Source organism: Podarcis muralis, chromosome 4, assembly GCF_964188315.1.
Source record: "Podarcis muralis chromosome 4, rPodMur119.hap1.1, whole genome shotgun sequence".
Classification (NCBI taxonomy): Eukaryota; Metazoa; Chordata; class Lepidosauria; order Squamata; family Lacertidae; genus Podarcis; species Podarcis muralis.
The window spans coordinates 62,199,393-62,218,185 of NC_135658.1; the positions used below are offsets into that span (position 1 = coordinate 62,199,393).

Below are 18,793 nucleotides of genomic sequence, written 5' to 3' on the forward strand. Positions count from 1 at the left end.
GATAAAAGATGAGAAAAGAAAGTGAAGTAATAGATGCCTGTGGAGAGAGATGTTATAACTGTAATGATCTAGAGTTGCCAAGACTTCTGCTCTGCAGGATTCTGAGCTGGATTTGGTATGTAGGTGTCTGTGTGTATGGTTTTTTGGGGGAGGGCTGCATCTATAAGTATATCTTGGTGGTGTTGGACAGGAAGAGGCCTCAGGAATTTCAGTCACATTGTTCCTGTTTTTGATGAAGAACTGGCTTTGGTGTAAATACTTTGTGGCTTAGCTGGTTTGTGGAATGCACTGCTATTTTAGATACACATATCCAGGAATGACCTCTAGCACCACCTTTAAAATTAAACTTATTATGGATTTTAAAGTTAGAATAGGTAGCATAAAATAAAAATACCAGCAATGCCAATTCAGAGCTAATAACATAGATAACTAATAACACAGAGCTAATAACCCCGCAGATTTGTAATCTTGTGATTAAGAAAAAGGCAGTGCCACAGGCATATTCTTTTCCTTAATATTATAATATATATTTGCTTGCACTGCAGTATACGATATTCATATATCCAGCAAGGAACTTACAAAATATATAGTAAGAAAGAAAACCAAATTACTAGCGTGTGCCTGCTTTTTAATCACCAACAATAACGTGGAAGCAAAAGTGGTTTGAAATTAAGCTTTAAAAAAATAGTTTAGAGAATGTTCTCTAACACCTGGATTTCTTAGAAGGAAATATTCCTTTGATGAGTCTCCATAAAACCCAGGGCGCTTTATTAGATCATTGCAGAGACTCTCCACTCGCAGGCAATTTAACTCCTTGAACTTTGCTCTGCAATTATTTGGCTGTTTGCAAAGAACCTCCTCGCTTTCCCCGAGCCCTCCATCGAAAGAGGGAATGGGGTGGCGAAGACATGGCAATATATAAATATGGGCATTACTTTTGCCCTGCCCTTGAAGCCGAGTCTAAAGAAAGAGGAGGAAGGAAACGAAAGCAAGGCAACGCAATGCCGCCCGTAAATATTGCGCCTCAGGAGACGGCGGGGCCACATTGACGAAGGGAGCACAAAGGCGAGCGCCTCAGAGCCTCGCGCTTCCGCTGTGTAGCCGGGAGGAGGAGAGCGGGAGAAGGTGGAGTTGGCGCCGGGACTTGGCTCCGCTCCCACCCAACCCTCGCCTCTTCCCTCCCTCAGCGACTCAGGAGCGTCTGCGCCGTTGAACTCTAGCTGCCCGCCCGCTATAAAGTTAAGGGCCGAGCCGAGGGCGAGCACTCCGCTCGGCTGAGGGGCGGAAGCGGCGAGCTTTTCCCGCTCTTTCCAGCCCTCTTTCTCCAGCCGCCTCCCTTTGGAGCCATGGCGTGCGTGGAAAGATGCCGCTGCTGCACGGGCAGCCGGCGGCAGAGCAGCATCCTCTACAATATCCTGAAAAGCGAGGAGCAGCGGCAGCAGCAGCAGCGGCGGCAGGCGGGAAGCGAGCAACCGCCGCCTCCTCCACCGCCGCCGCCTCCTCCACCGCTTAGTCCGGGCGGGCACGCGGCGTGTCCCGGCTGCTCGTGCGGCTCGCAGAAGCGCGTGGCTCTGCAGAGCCCGCAGGTGGCGTGCAAGGCGGCTTCGGCGGTGCTGGTGAAGACGCTGCGCTTCGTCAAGAACGTGCCCAGCTTCCAGGAGCTGCCCCTGGACGAGCAGCTGGTGCTGGTGCGCAGCTCCTGGGCTCCGCTGCTGGTGCTGGGGCTGGCCCAGGACCGCGTGCACTTCGAGACGGTGGAGACCACCGAGCCCAGCATGCTGCAAAGGATCTTGACCGAGAAGCGGGCCGAAGAGCAGAGGCAGCAGCAGCAACAGCAGCTGCAGCACCGGCAACGGCGGCAGCCGCAGCACCATTTCCTGCTGCTGCACAAGACCCAGGAGAAGCTGGCGGCGGCGACCTGTGGCGGCAGCAGCAGCAGCAGCAGCAGCAGCAGCCCGAAGCTCCTGTCGGCAGAGGAGATCGAAGCCATCCAAAGCTTCCTGGGCAAGTGCTGGAGCCTAGACATTACCACCAAGGAGTACGCCTACCTCAAGGGGACGGTGCTCTTCAATCCGGGTAAGCGCGGGGAATTTGGCGGGAAAGGAACGCGGGGAGTTGGGGGCGAGGCATGGGTCACGGCTAGCTTCTCTTCCTACCCCCCCCCCCCGCCCTGCCATGTTAGCACAGGCACCACCTGTTGGATTTCTTCAGCTGGTTTCCTCCTGCCAAGTAGCTACAGAAGCTCTGTTTAAAAAGCCTGATTTTTTTGGGGGGGGGAATAGGTGTCCTGCCTTCGTGCCTTTACTTCTAAAGCTAGAAAAATAAATGCCTTACCTGACCATAACATCAGAAGGTGAATTAGCGTGAAGGCAACTCAAGTTTTGTTTTGCTGAGACTCTGGAAAGTCTTAAGAGCAGTGGTTCCCAACCTTTTTCTGGCCATGCTCCACCTCAGCATCTCTAAGATCCTGATGATCCACCCCCCCCCGGTGACATATGATTCGTATTATTCAAAAAGTAAACTATTCAAGTGGAGGAAGACTAAAAGGCCATTAACTGTTAATAACTTGTTCTTGAATTGCCTCCCTTACAAATCAAATTGCCCCCCTGCTCCACGTTGGGAACCGTGGTCTTCGAGGGTTTTCATTGCGCTAGCGACAGGCAGACTTGACAAGAAAGGGGAAAGGGTCTGAACTCTCTCTACCTGTTCTGCTCAGGGAAATTTCCCCTAAAACATGGGCTATGTAATATCTTCGGAGAGTAACAAAAGTGCAATAAAGCATACTAGTAGGCTCGGCTTTTGGGGGAGAGAGAATAAAAACAGTTTCCATGTGCTCTTTTAGTTTCCTGTTGCTTAGCCTGGCTGAACAGCATCCAGTTTTATGTTCAGAAAAACAGACCACACATGGAGCTTTTTTTCTGGATAAACCTGTTTAATGCTGGGCTGCAAAGCTAAGAATACGTATCTTCATTTTGTCATCTCTCTTTCTCTTCTTCAGACTCTCTTATAAAACAGGGATTCTGAAAGACCCTCATGAGCAAAGTTTTTCTTGTCTAGAAACTCCCTGTGCTCTGATCAAGTACTGTGGTGTTTAAGGGTAGAGGGTATTTTATTGTGTATTAAATATATAGATTCACTTAGGGACTGAATGATTGTACTGAATTGTAAGGAAACATGTTCAACTACCTCATTTTGAAACGTTCTAAAAAGTTATTTTCAGGGGAAATTGCTACTTTGACCATTAAACTAACACATCTAGTGGATACTAATAATTAACATGTAATAATTTATACTAAATAAATAGCAATGTAGAAGAAAGGAGAAAGAAAGGAAATTATTGGTAATTATAAAAGGGTCAAATGAATTAAGCACATTTTAAAAATGGTTTAAGAAGTCAGAACCAGAGATGCTGCCTTAAGGCATTAGAAAATATTTACATTACATTCAGAGCTTTTTTATTTGCATTGTAGAACCTTGGAAGTATGGCTGTCCGCAATGCACATTTTAATATGAATGATACTGGCTGTCAACAGGTTGTGGGCCAGCCTTCTTTCCCTCCCATGCTATCTTTGTCAATTTGTGGACATTTTTATTTCTAAAAGTAGATTGGTGAGTTTTATAACTGATAGGTTTAAACATATTTGTTAGAGAAGTTAATAAATTTTGTAGAAAGTATCATTTGTTCTTAGTAGTGGGTGGGCGTGTCCTCTGTTCCCTGAAATGAGCATGAAAAATTCCATTTTGTAAAAAGAAATAGAGTTGTACACTTCACAACACATGGTTCATGTATTGTGTTTATATTCTTATAGTGGTATGATGACTATCAGACTTGTCTTGCTACTAAAAGTTCAGTGAAGTACTTTTTTGTTCTCCGTTGATTCCGATTACTTTCCAGCCATTTTGCACAATGGAGTAAGTCACTTCCAATTGCGTATATTGCAGATAAAAAGGTATTATGAAGAGAGGACTTAATGTTCATGTGTTTTCTTTTTACCCTTCTAGATCTGCCTGGGCTGCAGTGTGTACAGTACATCCAGGGACTGCAGCAAGAAGCACAGCAAGCCCTAAATGAACATGTCAGAATGATTCACAGAGGGGACCAGACTAGATTTGCCAAACTGAATGCAGCTCTGTCTATGCTTGGATCTATTAATGCTAATGTTATTTCTGAACTTTTCTTTAGGCCTATCATTGGAACAGTGAATATGGATGACATGCTGTTGGAGATGCTTTGTGCAAAATTATGAAGCCATGTGTGAATTATAACTACATAATTGAGCAATCCAACATGAAATGTCCCACAACAGAGTAGTGTAAAGTATTGTAAAATAAACTAACTTATTGTTTTTACATAGATAGTATTTTTGTATTCAGTAATAAAATATTATTTGAGTGCTCTTAGCTTTTATTAAATACTCATACCTTGAAAAGTTCCAGCAACATATTGCAGCCCTTAAAAAAAGAAAGAACTGTGTAATCCAATGCATGCTACTTCTAAGTAAGCCCCATTGTGTTCAGTGGAGCCTACTCTGGGCAAGTGTGCATAGGATTTAAGCCACAAAGAGTGCAACTATACATGTTTACTTGAACTAAGTCCCACTATATAGTCAGTGGAACTTATTCCCAGGTAAGTGTGCATAGGATTTCAGTTTAGTTTCCAAAGCAGAGTGAATATTCTTTGGTATATTTTTAACTGAAACTTAGACAGATCTGTGTATTGTGTTCAAAATAGGAAGTCTCTCTTTTCCGTTATGTCATTCATTGTTATGATCCTATATTCTTGGAACGCATGCAAGACCAAATATGGTGTAATGTTCTATCTTTTCATATTTATCCTGACAAGTTATTTCATAATTTTTTTACTTAAGGGACTTTGGATAGACTTTATTATATCAGGAGAAGTTGGACTCCCAAGAGCAGTGTTTGGATCAGGTCAATGGGTGAAGAAGATTGTTTTCACTACACAAGTTATTTTAAAGACATACTGTTTGCATTTATGTAGACTGGAAAAAAAGCCTGATATGTAAGTGTTGGCTGCAAGAGATTGAGTACCATGTATGTTTCAAGCTGGAACCAACTCTATCCTGTAAACACATTAAATTGTAACAAAGTTGTAAGAATTGTAAATTAATGCAAACAATTTATTTTTTTCTTGCATCTTGTCTACATAGGCTGAGTCATTTATCATAAACTTGTGGACAAAAGCATCCTTGAAATCAGTGGCGTTAATCTAAAAGTTGAATCATTGTTGCAAGGATTAGAATATTTATGCACTTCTCTTATTTTGTCTTAAAAACATCACATGCTGTTTCTGTTTGCAAACAAATTTCCTTAATTCTATGTCAGTTTACATGGTGCAGTCACCTTCCAACACAAAACTTGATCATATACCGGTAATTGGTGAACCTTTTGCCAGGTTTCCAAACTACATTTGTACTTCCTATAAATACACCAGAGTAAAGTCACTATAAGCTAGATGCAGTAATTAATGGATAGGGAACAAATAATGCGTTAAAAATACTGCTATAGTTATGTCACATTATTTATTGTTGTAAATAATGGGACAGTGAGAGAGCTGAGAAGTTGTGCATCTTCTTCACTCAGGGTGAAGAAAATTCACAACATTAAATTTAAAACCTTACATTAATGGACAAGTGTCATTTTCAATATTGTTAACACCACATAGATACATGCTGCATATTGCTGTTCTGTGCTGCATCCAAATCTACTGAGTAGTTTTAGAAAAGGACTAAAGTTTCTGTTTGGAACAGAAAGGAAGAAAGAATGCAAAATGACTAAATTTTGTAACTAGATACATTTGTGTAGGTGTGATAATAATAGAAAACCACTAGAATATGTACTGCAGACCTGCAGAATATGTGACTCCTGAAACCAAATGCTCTCCATCAGCCATGGGTGTGTAACATACAACCAGGGAAATAAAATGTTTGCTGACAGCTTGAGATCGGGGTGATTGAGCACGAGGAAGACTGATAAATATCTCACAAGTTTGACAGGCATTGATGAAAGTTTTTTTAATTGCATACAAATGCACAAAGGTTAGGTAAATGTCCCTGTAATGAACATAGGTTTTCTTATTAAATTTAGGGTTAGGGTTAGGGTCTAACTCTGGATTTGTGTAGGGTTTACTCCTTAGCCTTTTCTTTTCCCAAAGACATCTCTTAAGGCAGATGGGCTACTTTCCCAGGTTGATAAGACCCATCTGCCCCATATTATGTTGCTGTTAATTAGACATCCTGAAACCTGGACAAAGTTCCTCCCAGCTAGCACATAGAACACTGTAATATGCATATGTTGATAACTTGCTCTTATAATTTACCATTCCAGCAAGAAAGTGGCATGCAACATTTTATAATACAATAAATAGGAATTATAACCCCGGCATTGATGGGTTACAAAGGGGGAGATGGGGAGACACATTCACCTCTGTCCTATAACAGAAACTAATGAGTATAAGATGACTTACACACAGATTGGGACCCTACACACACTTATCTGGAAGTCTGAAATATAATGAGCTTACTCTGGAATAGACATATATGGGTTTGTACTGTCGGCTACTCTGTGAAACTGGAATCTGCACACAGTAGGGTAGTGCTCTATGCCTCCTAAACAGAGTTGTGTTCATGGTTCCTGATGCTGGGCTATGAACCATACATGCAGCATATGGTCGCTGCAAATTGACATGATATTCAATATACACTTTTCTCATTAGTGCTATAAACATATTGCAGTGCAGATGCCACTGTACGGTTGGCTGCGATCCAAACAGGTATGCTCAAGGGCTTGGATATTACCTTTTTCCTTTTGAATGGCAGAGCCCATATATCACAAACAGTATTGCAGTTGGTGTGTGCACGCTTAGGCTGTTTGTTAAAGAAACTCAAGCCCAAACTTGCCATGGATACAGGGCACTCGTCAAGTGGTTCTTTTCATCTTTGCCCTAGATGAATTCAATTATCTCTGGGCTGAGTCCATTGTCTCATGAAGCTCTGGTATAAAAGATGCAATGCACTACAGTAATACCATTATTAAATATAAAATACACTCTATACGCTCAAATCTAACAAATAGTAGAAATCCATGCAGCTTGTAACAAAAGTTCACTTTAAAATCTAATTCTTACTAAAGCAAGATTAATGCAATACAGCACATAGTTTGTCTTTTAAAATAGTAACACTTCCCTCCCTTGTTGCAGTCCTCATGAAAATTCCCCTGACCCATGCTGCAATTAGCTATGGGTTCTGGGTGAGGGGAAAGCACCCACTGACATTTAATTTGTTTGGCTTGGAAGGAATATACAGTACAGTGGTACCTCAGGTTACATACGCTTCAGGTTACAGACTAGCCCAGAAATATTACCTCAGGTTAAGAACTTTGCTTCAGGATGAGAACAGAAATCATGCTCCGGCAGCACGGCAGCAGCAGGAGGCCCCATTAGCTAAAGTGGTGCTTCAGGTTAAGAACAGTTTCAGGTTAAGAACGGACCTCCGGAACAAATTAAGTACTTAACCCGAGGTACCACTGTAACTCCTTTCCCTGCATGCTGGGAGCCTTATGAAAATTGGCTCCATCTTCATTAAATAAGCAAAAACCACCGATGTGATTGCCAACTATGCATTTAGCATCACATGTAGTTAGGCTGTTACTTATGAAAATTATGTGACAACTAGTTTGGGAGAACTCCAACACCCCCTACCCAAACCACTAAGCTACCTCATGCATGGAGACTGTTGAAAAATGGGACAGATGCTATGCTAACAGAATCCCTATCCTGTTCTAAGCACTTACTGTAATTTCAGAAAACCACACTCACAACATGGCACAAGGTGAATGGACTGGTCAGGGCAATAGAATCCTGGTAGACCACCATGCCATCCCTACATCCCTCAGACTGATCCTGCTTCTGCCCATAAAAACCAAGTGGACATAACTTTGACCAATTTACCACACACAGACTGACTTCATTCACTCTCTGTGACATGCACCAAGTAAGCATGTTCATAAATTGCTAGCAGTTTCAAATAAACTCCAGTTGATTTTTTAAAACCACTACAATCAGATAAGATGCTACCTGTAAATAATAATTAAAGAAAGTCCAGGGAACTTCCTCAAATGATGTGTTATTAAAAATGCCAGATTGTACAAACAGCTAACTCACCCAGAAATACCACCAGTGCAGCCCAGTGCTAGGCACGTATATTCAGAAGCAAGTCCACTGAATTCAATGGAATTTATTTCTAGGTAAGTATGTTTAAGTTTGCAGCCTTCATGTATAATTCCAAACTACATATAAAGCATCCCATAAAACTAATTGTGTAAAAGGATGACATAGATAGATTTGGAAAAATAACCCAGCCCAAGGACAAATTTGCTTTTCTCTAACATCAGTTCTGAAATGTCAAAACAGAAATGCCTGGGATATCTGATAAGTAAACCCTGCTTCCTTCTGATTCATTCTGGCTCCTTTTCAATTCTTTCTAGTTTCTGTCTCCCACACTGTCTTCTGACTCATGAGCTCAAATTCTGAAAGCTATGGCCTCTTATTTCCCACCAAATAATGTGGGAAAGGTCCTATACATCAGAGATGGCTAACCCTTGGGCCAACCCCCTGGGGTTCACATGCTAGCAGCCTGTGAGAGCAGAATGCTGCCCAGCATTTGATCTGATCCAGCAGTGCTCTTATGATGGCAGTGGCAGTAATCGCCCCACTTGGTACTTTTTTTCACAACACTGAGATACAGAGTGGCTAGTGCTATGTTGCTTTCAGCACCCCCACCTATCCCTGCCATTGCTGCCAGCCTCTGCACAACATCTGGTAAGCAGGGGGCAGGGTCTACCAGGGTGGTACTGGATGATGGCATGCGGCAATACTTTGGCCACTGTGGTACTGTGTCTTCATACTCTTAGTATCTATACTTTGGCAGACACCTTTTAGTAGGTGTATACTGAAAAATGTTGATTTCCAAATAGTGTTTCCAGAGTACATTTTAGGCCTTTCAAGCTAAAGGTAACATCTTCACATGTTATTTAACAATCCTAGCCTCTATAGCCTTTGTTAGAAAACAGCTGTTGTACATTCTTCCAAACAGTGGCTGTCAAGGTTGAAACTAACATAATACCAGTGTCCTCCTTTTCTAATCACAAAGTTATTCACAGTAGAAGCTTGACATTTATTTTCTGTAAATAAATTTGAGATAGTTAAAAAGGGGAGTAATTTTTATAGAAAAGGCTTTTTGTGTCTTGCCATCTGCTTAAAAATAAATAAACAAAGTAGCTTATATGTTCAGGAAGCTTTTTCATTGGCTTTCAGATTTCTGTTAAACCTATGAGATGTAGATCGGTTAACATATCTTAAATGCAGAAGAATGTAGTTTCAAATATGATTCCCAAGGTGTTGCTGTGATTTTACAATAGCTATATAACTAAGAAGCTAAACATAGTAACTAAAACATGAATACAACTGCACCAATTATTCTATGCATCTGAGGATGGGAGTACTTCATCTAGTGGATTTTCTTGGTATTGCAGTTAATGTTTTAACATTTTTCAAGAAACCTCATGTGAAAAATGCTTACATTTAACATGCCACCCAAAGCGTTAGGTGATAATTGGAGAAATATATTTGCTGCAGAAAAATTACACTGTAAGATTACACATTACCTTATTATAAAAATTCATATGGAATTAAAATATAAAATGGATTAGTTATGAGAATAGCTACCAGGTACTGTCCTTACAGAACATGACAAATCTTAAAAATAAACAGCAAGGTAAACAAACTCTTCCTTACATGGTTTTTTTAACATTAATTCATCCAAGTGAGATTTTGAGTTCTGCCAAACTCCTGGAGAATAAATCTTCATGCCACAAAGTATATGTAGAGGCATATCCTGGTACACACATAATTTGGCTGTTGTTTGTGTATCTGAGACAAAAGCACCATAAAGCTGAATGGAGCTCATAAACAACCCCCCCCCCCCGCTACCTTACAATACTGTGTCTTTATTATTTAAATAATAAATAAGAACACAGAGGGGCCCCTGAACCTAAGCACTTTGGTAGCAGCTGTCCAAGCTGAGTGATGGGTAGCAGGTTTGAGATGAGATGGGAACTGGGAGCCCTGGGACAAGCCAGTAGTCAGGAATGAAGAGGAACTAAGAACCAAAGGACAAACTAGGAAGCAGGAGCAAGCCAGAAGTTAGGCCTGAAAAGCAACCAAGGAACACATCAGAGGACAACTTTGTTGCTCAAGGAAGGATTAACTGCAATCCTCTTGTACTACTTCCAGTCTAGGAGGAGCCAGTGGCCAACTGGTGTGGACAGGGTCAGTCCAGGACTTGAGAAGCTCCCACCTGAAGTTGTTGTTGTTGTTGCTATTATTATTACATTTATTATCTGTCCTTCACCAGGTCACAGAACTTAGTGGTTTATGACATGGGACTGCTGTCCACAGACCCCAGCAGCTCCTGACAAAAGCAATCCAGTGTTGACAGTGACAAGCAACATCTGCACTCACATGCAACACACAAGCAAGTTTATTATATATTTAATAATAATAATGATTCTCCAGCATACTGCAGGGTTCATTCTTTCTGCTACCCCATCCCATTCTGGTTCCTTCTTCCATTCTGGTGCCCAGTACACTTTACCAAATAGGAGGCATGATGATTACAGCAAGGTAGAATTTTGTTTGTGTAATTAAATGACAGTGATATGGAAAGTATTTATGAGCAACTAGTACATCTAGTCACTAGTACGTATTAGCAACTGATCTTCCTTTGCATTGTTGCTCGTGTCTACAGCATTTTACTGTATTGTGTGCTTTCTCCAATAAGTATGCGTTCCTAGGGAATTTAAACAGAAAAAAAAAGATGTATGAATGCACCTCCTATTTAATTCATGCTGTTTTCTGACACAACATTCAATCCTCTTCTGCAATGTGTGTCAAGTGGACTTCAGGCTTCTGGATCACAAATGCTTTTCAAAAACCAAGGGACAAATAAAAAGAAAAGATTTATTTAGAAGAAAAAACTGTAACTCCTGCAGTACTGCAAATAAATCCTAAGCAGACTGCAAAGAGCTCCACAGGTATTTCTTCAAACTGCTGGCCTAACTAGGTGTTAAAGGGGACCCACAGCTGCCACTAACTCAAAATGTCCCTTCATGTGCTTCAGTAATGTCTAGAAAAGTGTCACATGTAGCACATCCACTCACACACAATATATATATACACATACAGACATACATGCATACATATATAGTATAGTATAGTATAGTATAGTATAGTATAGTATAGTATAGTATAGTAGTGTGTATATATATGTGTGTGTGTGTGTGTGTGTGTGTGTGTGTGTAAAATCCACACACTATACACACACACACATGTACACCCAAAGAACTGTTAAAGCACATGATTTTTCTCAAAGAATCATGAGAACTGTAGTTTGTGGGAACTGTAGCTTGGTGAGGGTGAAACTATTCCCTAGGTTCTGGGATGGGGGAATCATGGGCCAACAGAAATTGCAGCAGGCTGCAACAGTCAAACACTTAATTGTGGCTGTGTTGTGTAGTTCAGACGCTACTAGCCCTTCATGTTGTTCTATTTCCACAATGAGCTACTTGGAGAGAATCACAAGATGTGTAAGCAACTCCTACAAGCAGGCTGCTACAAACAAGTTCAGCACTCAGTAGCAAGAAGCCCACCCCCTTTTTTCATTGCTGGTATTCCTTTCAAAAACAGTTTGCTATTACTGAAGTGTCCAGAGTCAGCAAAATCTTTTATTTCTGCCAGATAAACAAGCTTTCTCTTGCCCTTCTGTGTCTTTCCTGTTTGTTTGTCACGCACTTCCTCCTCCCGTCTGATTTCTCGACTCTCTCGGTTTAGTTCCACACGTTGATTCACTGTCGGAGGTTGTGCTGAGCGGAGCAGAGCAGGTTCGGTTATGGGGAAAGTCCTTGCCAAAGCCGGAACAACTTGTTTGTTTTTGCCTCCCTGTTCTGCATTTTTGGTACAGACGTCTCTGAGGGAGCTGGGATTGTGAGTATTCACTTTTAACTATAATTGAATGGGAGGCATATTGCAGCTGAGTTTACTGTACTAAGAGCTTTTTGCAGCTGAGGGGAGTGTATAATCTACTTGTACCATCAAGTGAAAACGTAAGATTATTATTTTATTTTTTATTATGTATTCAATTTGTCTACCACCCACACCTGTAGGTCTCAGGGTGGTTCACAACACAAAAGTTGCAATATACGAAGCACAAAATACATAATAAAAATAAACAAAACAATTAACAATGCTTATGTGTATACACACTAACAAACTATATGTTCCTCAACGAAAGCCCCTAAACAATACTCCAGCCCACAAATCCAAAAATCCTGATGAGTATATGATATTTTACAACAATTTAAAACAACCCCACCCTCCAGATAAAAGAGCACCCACCCAAGTTAAAACCTCAGCTTGCTCAAAAAATAATTTTAACACAAGGGAACAAGAGGCCCACTGGGTCAGACCAAAGGCCCAGCACTAGTCCAGCATTTTGTTTCCCATAAGAGCTAACCAAAAGCCTATGGGAAGCCCTATAGCAGGATGTGTTTCCATGGGCGTAGCCAAGGGTGAGTGGGGCAGTTGCCCCCCAGATCAAGTAAATCAATAGAAATAACTAACTGACCAATCACATAGGTTCTGCCCCCCCCCCCATCCTGGCTACGCTCATTCCCACTATGGTTCCCCAGTCCTTGATATTTACAGGCATAGATTACCCTGGAATCAGAGCTTTTTTCTGGGGGACCCAGGGGTACACATACCCCTAAACATTTTGTGAATCTAAGTTCTGCCTCATTGAGGAGGGGTAGTATTTCAATATGAGTAGGAAAACGAGAGTACCCCTAAACATTTTTTTTAAAAGAAAAAAAGCAGTGTCTGAAACTATATGCATAATTGTAGAAGCTTCTGTGGCAATCCTTTAATTACAATTGAGAAAGTGATAACTGTGTGTATGTGTGCATTGCAAATTGCATGGGGCTGCCAAATCTTTGCCAATCTACTGCAAATTACTCAGAGAGCTACTGGTAGATCCCGATCTCATTTCCTTCCACTTATAGAATATCATGGAGTGCCTGGCACTGAGTTTCATTATCATGGTGTAATATTTGTATTCATAGTTTCGTAGAATTGTGGAGTTGGAAGGGACCATGAGGGTCATCTAGTCCAACCCCTTGCAATGCAGGAGCGTTTTGCTCAAACCCATGACCCCGAGATTAAGAGTCCCATGCTCTACCAACTGCGCTGTTTGGCACACTATGTTTGGGCTGTTCTGATTTTATTTTAGTTGATTTAAACACAGAAAAATTATAAGAAAACAACTTTAGAATCAAACTATTATTTAGTCTTATCTGAAACATCTGGGATATGTATAGAGCATAGCTCTGAAGATATATATTCTTGTTCCAGTAACAAGAAGCCGAAAGCACCAGCCTGAAGATGACGAGTGAGACCTCGTCGAAACGTCGCCTAGACACCCCAACTTTTACACGGGAAGACACCCGAGGACACCAAAACCTGCATATATATATATATATATATATATATATATATATATATATATATATATTTGTTGTTGTTTAGTCGTTTAGTCGTGTCCGACTCTTCGTGACCCCATGGACCAGAGCACGCCAGGCACCTCTGTCCTCCACTACCTCCCGCAGTTTGGTCAGACTCATGCTGGTAACCTCGAAAACACTATCCAACCATCTCGTCCTCTGTCGCCCCCTTCTCCTTGTGCCCTCCATCTTTCCCAGCATCAGGGTCTTCTCCAGGGAGTCTTCTCTTCTCATGAGGTGGCCAAAGTACTGGAGCCTCAGCTTCACGATCTGTCCTTCCAGTGAGCACTCAGGGCTGATTTCCTTAAGAATGGATGCGTTTGATCTTCTTGCAGTCCATGGGACTCTCAAGAGTCTTCTCCAGCACCATAATTCAAAAGCATCAATTCTTCGGCGATCAGCCTTCTTTATGGTCCAGCTCTCACTTCCATACATCACTATATATATATAGTGTGGAGTTCCATACATATATAGTGATGTGTTCCATACATCACTATATATGATTGTCTGATTGATAATATATATATGCCTTCTAATTGCTAGATTCTCTGCAAATGTTCACTATTAGGAAAACTTTAACTTGCTCTAGTTCAGCTAGGTGAATCCCATGACTTTCCTTTACTTATATTTGGTAGATTAAAAAGGTTTAAAAACTGCAAAACAGTAGACGGGGGGGGGATCTAGTTATGGGCATATCTAATTAATCATTTATTCACAAAGCATTGAAATCCCAATGCATTGAGACAATGCTCTTCATCAGGAAAAACTACAAAAAACATGTAAAAAAAGAAGATGCAATGATTCCTGAACTGTCAGACAGAAAGGTGAAGTGATATGATGGGTAGTTAATTCTCTAATTGCTTTATCTTAATGACAGATCTGTTTTATCAGTCACTTACAATATATATGATTGTCTGATTGATAATCCTTAGGCATTCCTTCTGGATATATTTTCTTTTAATACAAAAAGTTGATATGAATGAGGCTTTTCAAGTTAATTCTTGTTAAATTTAAAAAACAAAACAGTCCAGCACCTTTATAGCATCAGTTCAAGTGGAAATTAGCATTCAGAGAAGAATCCTGAATGAGAACAGCTAATCTCTTTTGTTTGCTGCATTCTCAAAGTAGACACTTTATATCTGAAGTTAAATACTATAATTATTCCAGACCTTTTCCTTCACAAAGAGCTCAAGCTTTTATTTCAAGCATATTTGCAATGGAGAGGGAGAAAAGAGATAAAATTGCAGTCATTTGCCTACTGACAACTCATAGAACCATAGAGCTGTAGAGTTGGAAGCAACCCTGCAATGCAGGAATCTCAACCAAAGCATCCATGACAGATGGCCATCCAACCTCTGCTTAAAAGCCTCCAATGAAGGAGAGTCCATAATCTCCCGAGGGTGTCTGCTCCCTGTTTAATTTGAATTTCCTTTCTTGTAACTTGAAGCCATTGGTTCAAGTCCTACCCTCCAGGGCAGGAGAAAACAAGCTTGTCCATGTGACAGGCCTTATGATATGATTGTTGTTGTTTAGTCGTTTAGTCGTGTCCGACTCTTCGTGACCCCATGGACCAGAGCATGCCAGGCACTCCTGTCTTCCACTGCCTCCTGGCGTTTGGTTAAACTCATGTTAGTAGCTTTGAGGACACTGTCCAACCATCTAATCTGTCTCCTCTTTCCCAGGCTAGATGTACTCAGCTCCGTCAACCATTCCTCATAAGGCTTGGCTTCTAGACCCTTGATCATCTGGGTTGTCCTCCTCTGCACACATCCAATCCAGCTTGTCCATATCCTTCTTAAATTGTGGCACCCAGAACTGGACACAGTATTCCAGGTGTGGTCTGAACCACCCTGTTCTGGGCTGGCATGGTGGGAGAGGAATCCAAGGCAGCAGGGCCAGAATGCTGAAGCAACCAGCTTAGGCATCAGATTCTCAGAAGCAGCAGTAGCCTCAGGTGTTCATCCTGAGCCTCTCAGCTATTCCCTTCTGTTGCTGAGTGGTTTCTCCTGGACTGCTAATCTGGCCTGCTGTTTCAGGTGTGATGGAGGAAGCTATTGCATCACCAGTGTTTTAGGAAGATAAAATTAGCATTCCAACTGGCTTCTAGCAGTGAAATTGGGAGGGGCTGCCATCTTGTCCTTCACCTCAGTCACCATGTCTGGGCCCGGTCCTGTAGTGCAAAGATAGTTCCTAAAGTGCTGCTAGAGATGTAAAGGTAAGGCTCACAAACTAGAATTGCCTAATAGGCGGCCATTGCAGTTGCTGCAGAGCTGGCTACATATGTTCTTTCTTCCTAGTATTCAGCTGAGAGGTAAGTCATGTTTTACACAGCGTGGCTGGGACTTGGTTTTCCAGCCCAGATGCAGATGTCAAGTGCTTTCTCATCAATCTCTTTCCCAAGAACTAGCAAAACACCTGGCTTAGTCTAAGGTACAGTAGCAGCTGGCAACTCCACCAGCTTCCCATCTTGATGCTGCCACCATGGGGGCAAAACATGGGGCTCCATTACAGTGGGGGTGGGGTACTCAAATGGAGGTGCACAGCACCCAAATTGCAATGCAAGCTTCTATAATATGCTAAGCATATTTAATTGGAGAATACATGTTTGCTGTTATCAAAAGGCATGAAAGAAATTAGTTACGCCTTATTAAGCATATCGGCTCAAGCAGAAGCATTATCCTCTGGAGGGAGTCTCAATGGCACTTTGATGTCGGGTATCAAACCAGTAAGAATGTGGCACCTGCTCTAGGAGCAGAATCAGACGCAAGGGAGCTTAACTTTTTATTTTGTTTCTTGGTGTGGTATTTCATTAACACCTCATCAAAGCCTCACTTGAATACACAGTGTTTCTCTTCCTCTTTACAATTATTAAGCACTTTCACCTGAGGTTTAAGGGAAGAGGGATTAAAAAAAATTACACTATTTTTAAAAATGGCATGTAAGAAATACTTGTAATATTTTGAAGGCCAGGATTCTAGCTGGACAATTGAGGGGGGAAATATGAATATATTCCTCTTGCTCTACCACAAGACCAATGAGAACATTTTTTGTTCTATAGAAATCTAAACAGATTAGATTTAATAGATTGGTGTGCTTGTAACAGTTCCTTAGAAAAATTATTTTCATGCTAATCATACGAACTGCAGACAGACATATTTATTTTATATAGTGCAATATTTATATACCTCCTTCATACGTCAAAATTAAACTAAAAATGCAATAAAATTCAGAATAAAATAGCACCTACCTTGTCATTGGCAGGTAACTAGTAGAATTTAACTAGTATTAATGGCTAGCAAAGGCCTCCAAGAATAAAAGTGTTTCTCAGCAAGTGCTGAAATTACGTTACTTTATGTGCTTGTCTCAATTTAGAGGAGTGGTGGTTTCTTGGGAAGGACACCACTACTGAAGAGGCCCTTCCTCTGGTCATTGCTAAGATACCTCTGCAGGTTGCAGGACATATGTCTGAGTCATATGACAAAGCTAACATGTGATGAATTACTGCTTTAAATTCATTCACACTGGAACTACTCTACATGGTGAATTACGACCATACAGAACCTCCCATTTTCACGTCTTGTCATTCATCTACTAGTTTCCTTTATCCAGCATGATAAGAAATCCAGCAGAATCTCACCCAAAATCACTGATGTAACTACAGGCTTGAGAATTATGGCTGAGTACCCACTATACCTTTCAAAGTACATTGGAAGCACAATCTTTCCCACAGAGAATTCTGGGTTCTGTGGTGTTCCCTTAACAGAGCTACAATTCCCCACAACCATTAACAAACCATTCTTTGAAGGTAAAACAGTGCTTTGAATGTGTTTTAAGCTCATGGTAGAGACAGTGGTCCATTTAGAACCCCCAACAGTGTTTAATCCTAGAGGTTTTGAAAGAACAGCCCAGGGTGCTTTTGGGGTGTGTTAACACCAGCAATATTCAATGTGATCCGCTGCCGGTATGAAGGGGATGAATTTCCTTTGGGTCTCTTTAAATCTTTGTCTTCTAATTGTGGTTCAAGCCTCTCGGTTTTTCACTTATAAGAAAGATGCAACACGTCCCCCTCTCCCCATTCATGCTTTTATAGCATATTCCCCACTAAGTGATAGATCTATGCTTATTTCTCAGTGTTTGAGAACTAGTAACACTCTGAAGCGATCATCCTCCCTGCACTGACTCTTCAGAGAAAGTGCCTCAGGCAGTTCAAGGCCTTCATTTTAGTCGAGACTTTGTAAACGGCATTTGCTCCACGTGAACTCATTAATGAAGGGCTCTTACCAAAGTGTCCCTTAGTGCTATCTTGAGACTCACCGCCTCTTCAGTATGCTCCTAAAGCTACTACTTTGGAGCCACCTACAGGAAAGGGCATATGTAGTCAATAGCAAAGGGCACTTTCAATGGGTTTCTTACTGTGCTATTCAGTGAAGCCCCCGCTGTTGCTTGGTAGCCTTCTGCTGAATTAGCTGGGCAGTTTACATTGTGAAAAACCAGCTACATAAAGATTCTTGCCTGGCTAAAGCTGGACAATTAAGCAGACAGGGCAGCAGTTTGATTCTTTAGCCATTGAGTGTTTGGCATGCTAGGAAGTCCAATTGGAGGGCACACTGACAAGGAAATAGTAGATTCTGAAATTCTACCATCTTAGTAGGAACAATACTTACTTTATTCGCTTCTTTTGCTTTTGCTTTTGTTTATATCTGATGGGGGAAACGAAGCTAGATTTGTGAAACTCAAGAGTACAATAAAAGGCTTTGTAAATAAAAGCCTTTGTGGTTTACAGATACAGTTTCCTATGGGCCGCTCCAGCTATTTGTGGTTTGCAACACGCTTCTGCAAAGGTAAGTCCTATCTAACCTTTCAGAGTTCTTTGAGAGTATGGTTTGAGGTGATCCAGGACACATTATGTACTGGGCTTTCAAATAGTTTTTGATAGAAGTTCCTCACTGAAGGCTACTGAGTAAATGTAGCAGTCATGGGATAAGAGGACAGGTCTTCATGTTGTTGTTTAGTTGTTTAGTCGTGTCTGACTCTTCGTGACCCCATGGACCAGAGCACACCAGGCACTCCTGTCTTCCACTGCCTCCCACAGTTTGGTCAAACTCATGCTGGTAGCTTCGAGAACACTGTCCAACCATCTCGTCCTCTGTTGTCCCCTTCT

At 41.4% G+C, this 18,793-nt stretch overlaps 1 protein-coding gene and 1 long non-coding RNA gene across 4 annotated transcripts in view; both read left to right on the plus strand.

Moving 5' to 3' along the window:
• The first annotated feature begins 900 nt into the window (after positions 1-900).
• NR0B1 (nuclear receptor subfamily 0 group B member 1) lies at positions 901-5,207 on the plus strand. The gene is made up of 2 exons (XM_028727451.2): positions 901-2,076; positions 4,003-5,207. The coding sequence occupies exons 1-2, from the start codon at positions 1,347-1,349 to the stop codon at positions 4,245-4,247; spliced, it is 975 nt and encodes a 324-aa protein (XP_028583284.2). The 5' UTR covers positions 901-1,346; the 3' UTR covers positions 4,248-5,207.
• A 6,711-nt stretch (positions 5,208-11,918) lies between these two features.
• The window catches only part of LOC114596200 (uncharacterized), a 99,568-nt gene continuing 92,693 nt past the window's right edge, over positions 11,919-18,793 (plus strand). For 2 of the 3 annotated variants that reach the window (XR_003706461.2, XR_003706463.2), the window contains exon 1: positions 11,919-12,061. This is a non-coding gene — a long non-coding RNA (uncharacterized LOC114596200). Of the gene's footprint in view, positions 12,062-18,415; positions 18,474-18,793 lie in introns of all 3 variants that reach the window. The other variant, XR_013392621.1, reaches the window with a different exon arrangement.

Coding starts and splice junctions, on each gene's coding strand:
- NR0B1 (XM_028727451.2), top strand. CDS start 1,347: ATGGCGTGCGTGGAAAGATGCCGCTGCTGCACGGGCAGCCGGCGGCAG. Junction 2,077..4,002: donor GACGGTGCTCTTCAATCCGG/GTAAGCGCGGGG, acceptor TTACCCTTCTAG/ATCTGCCTGGGCTGCAGTGT.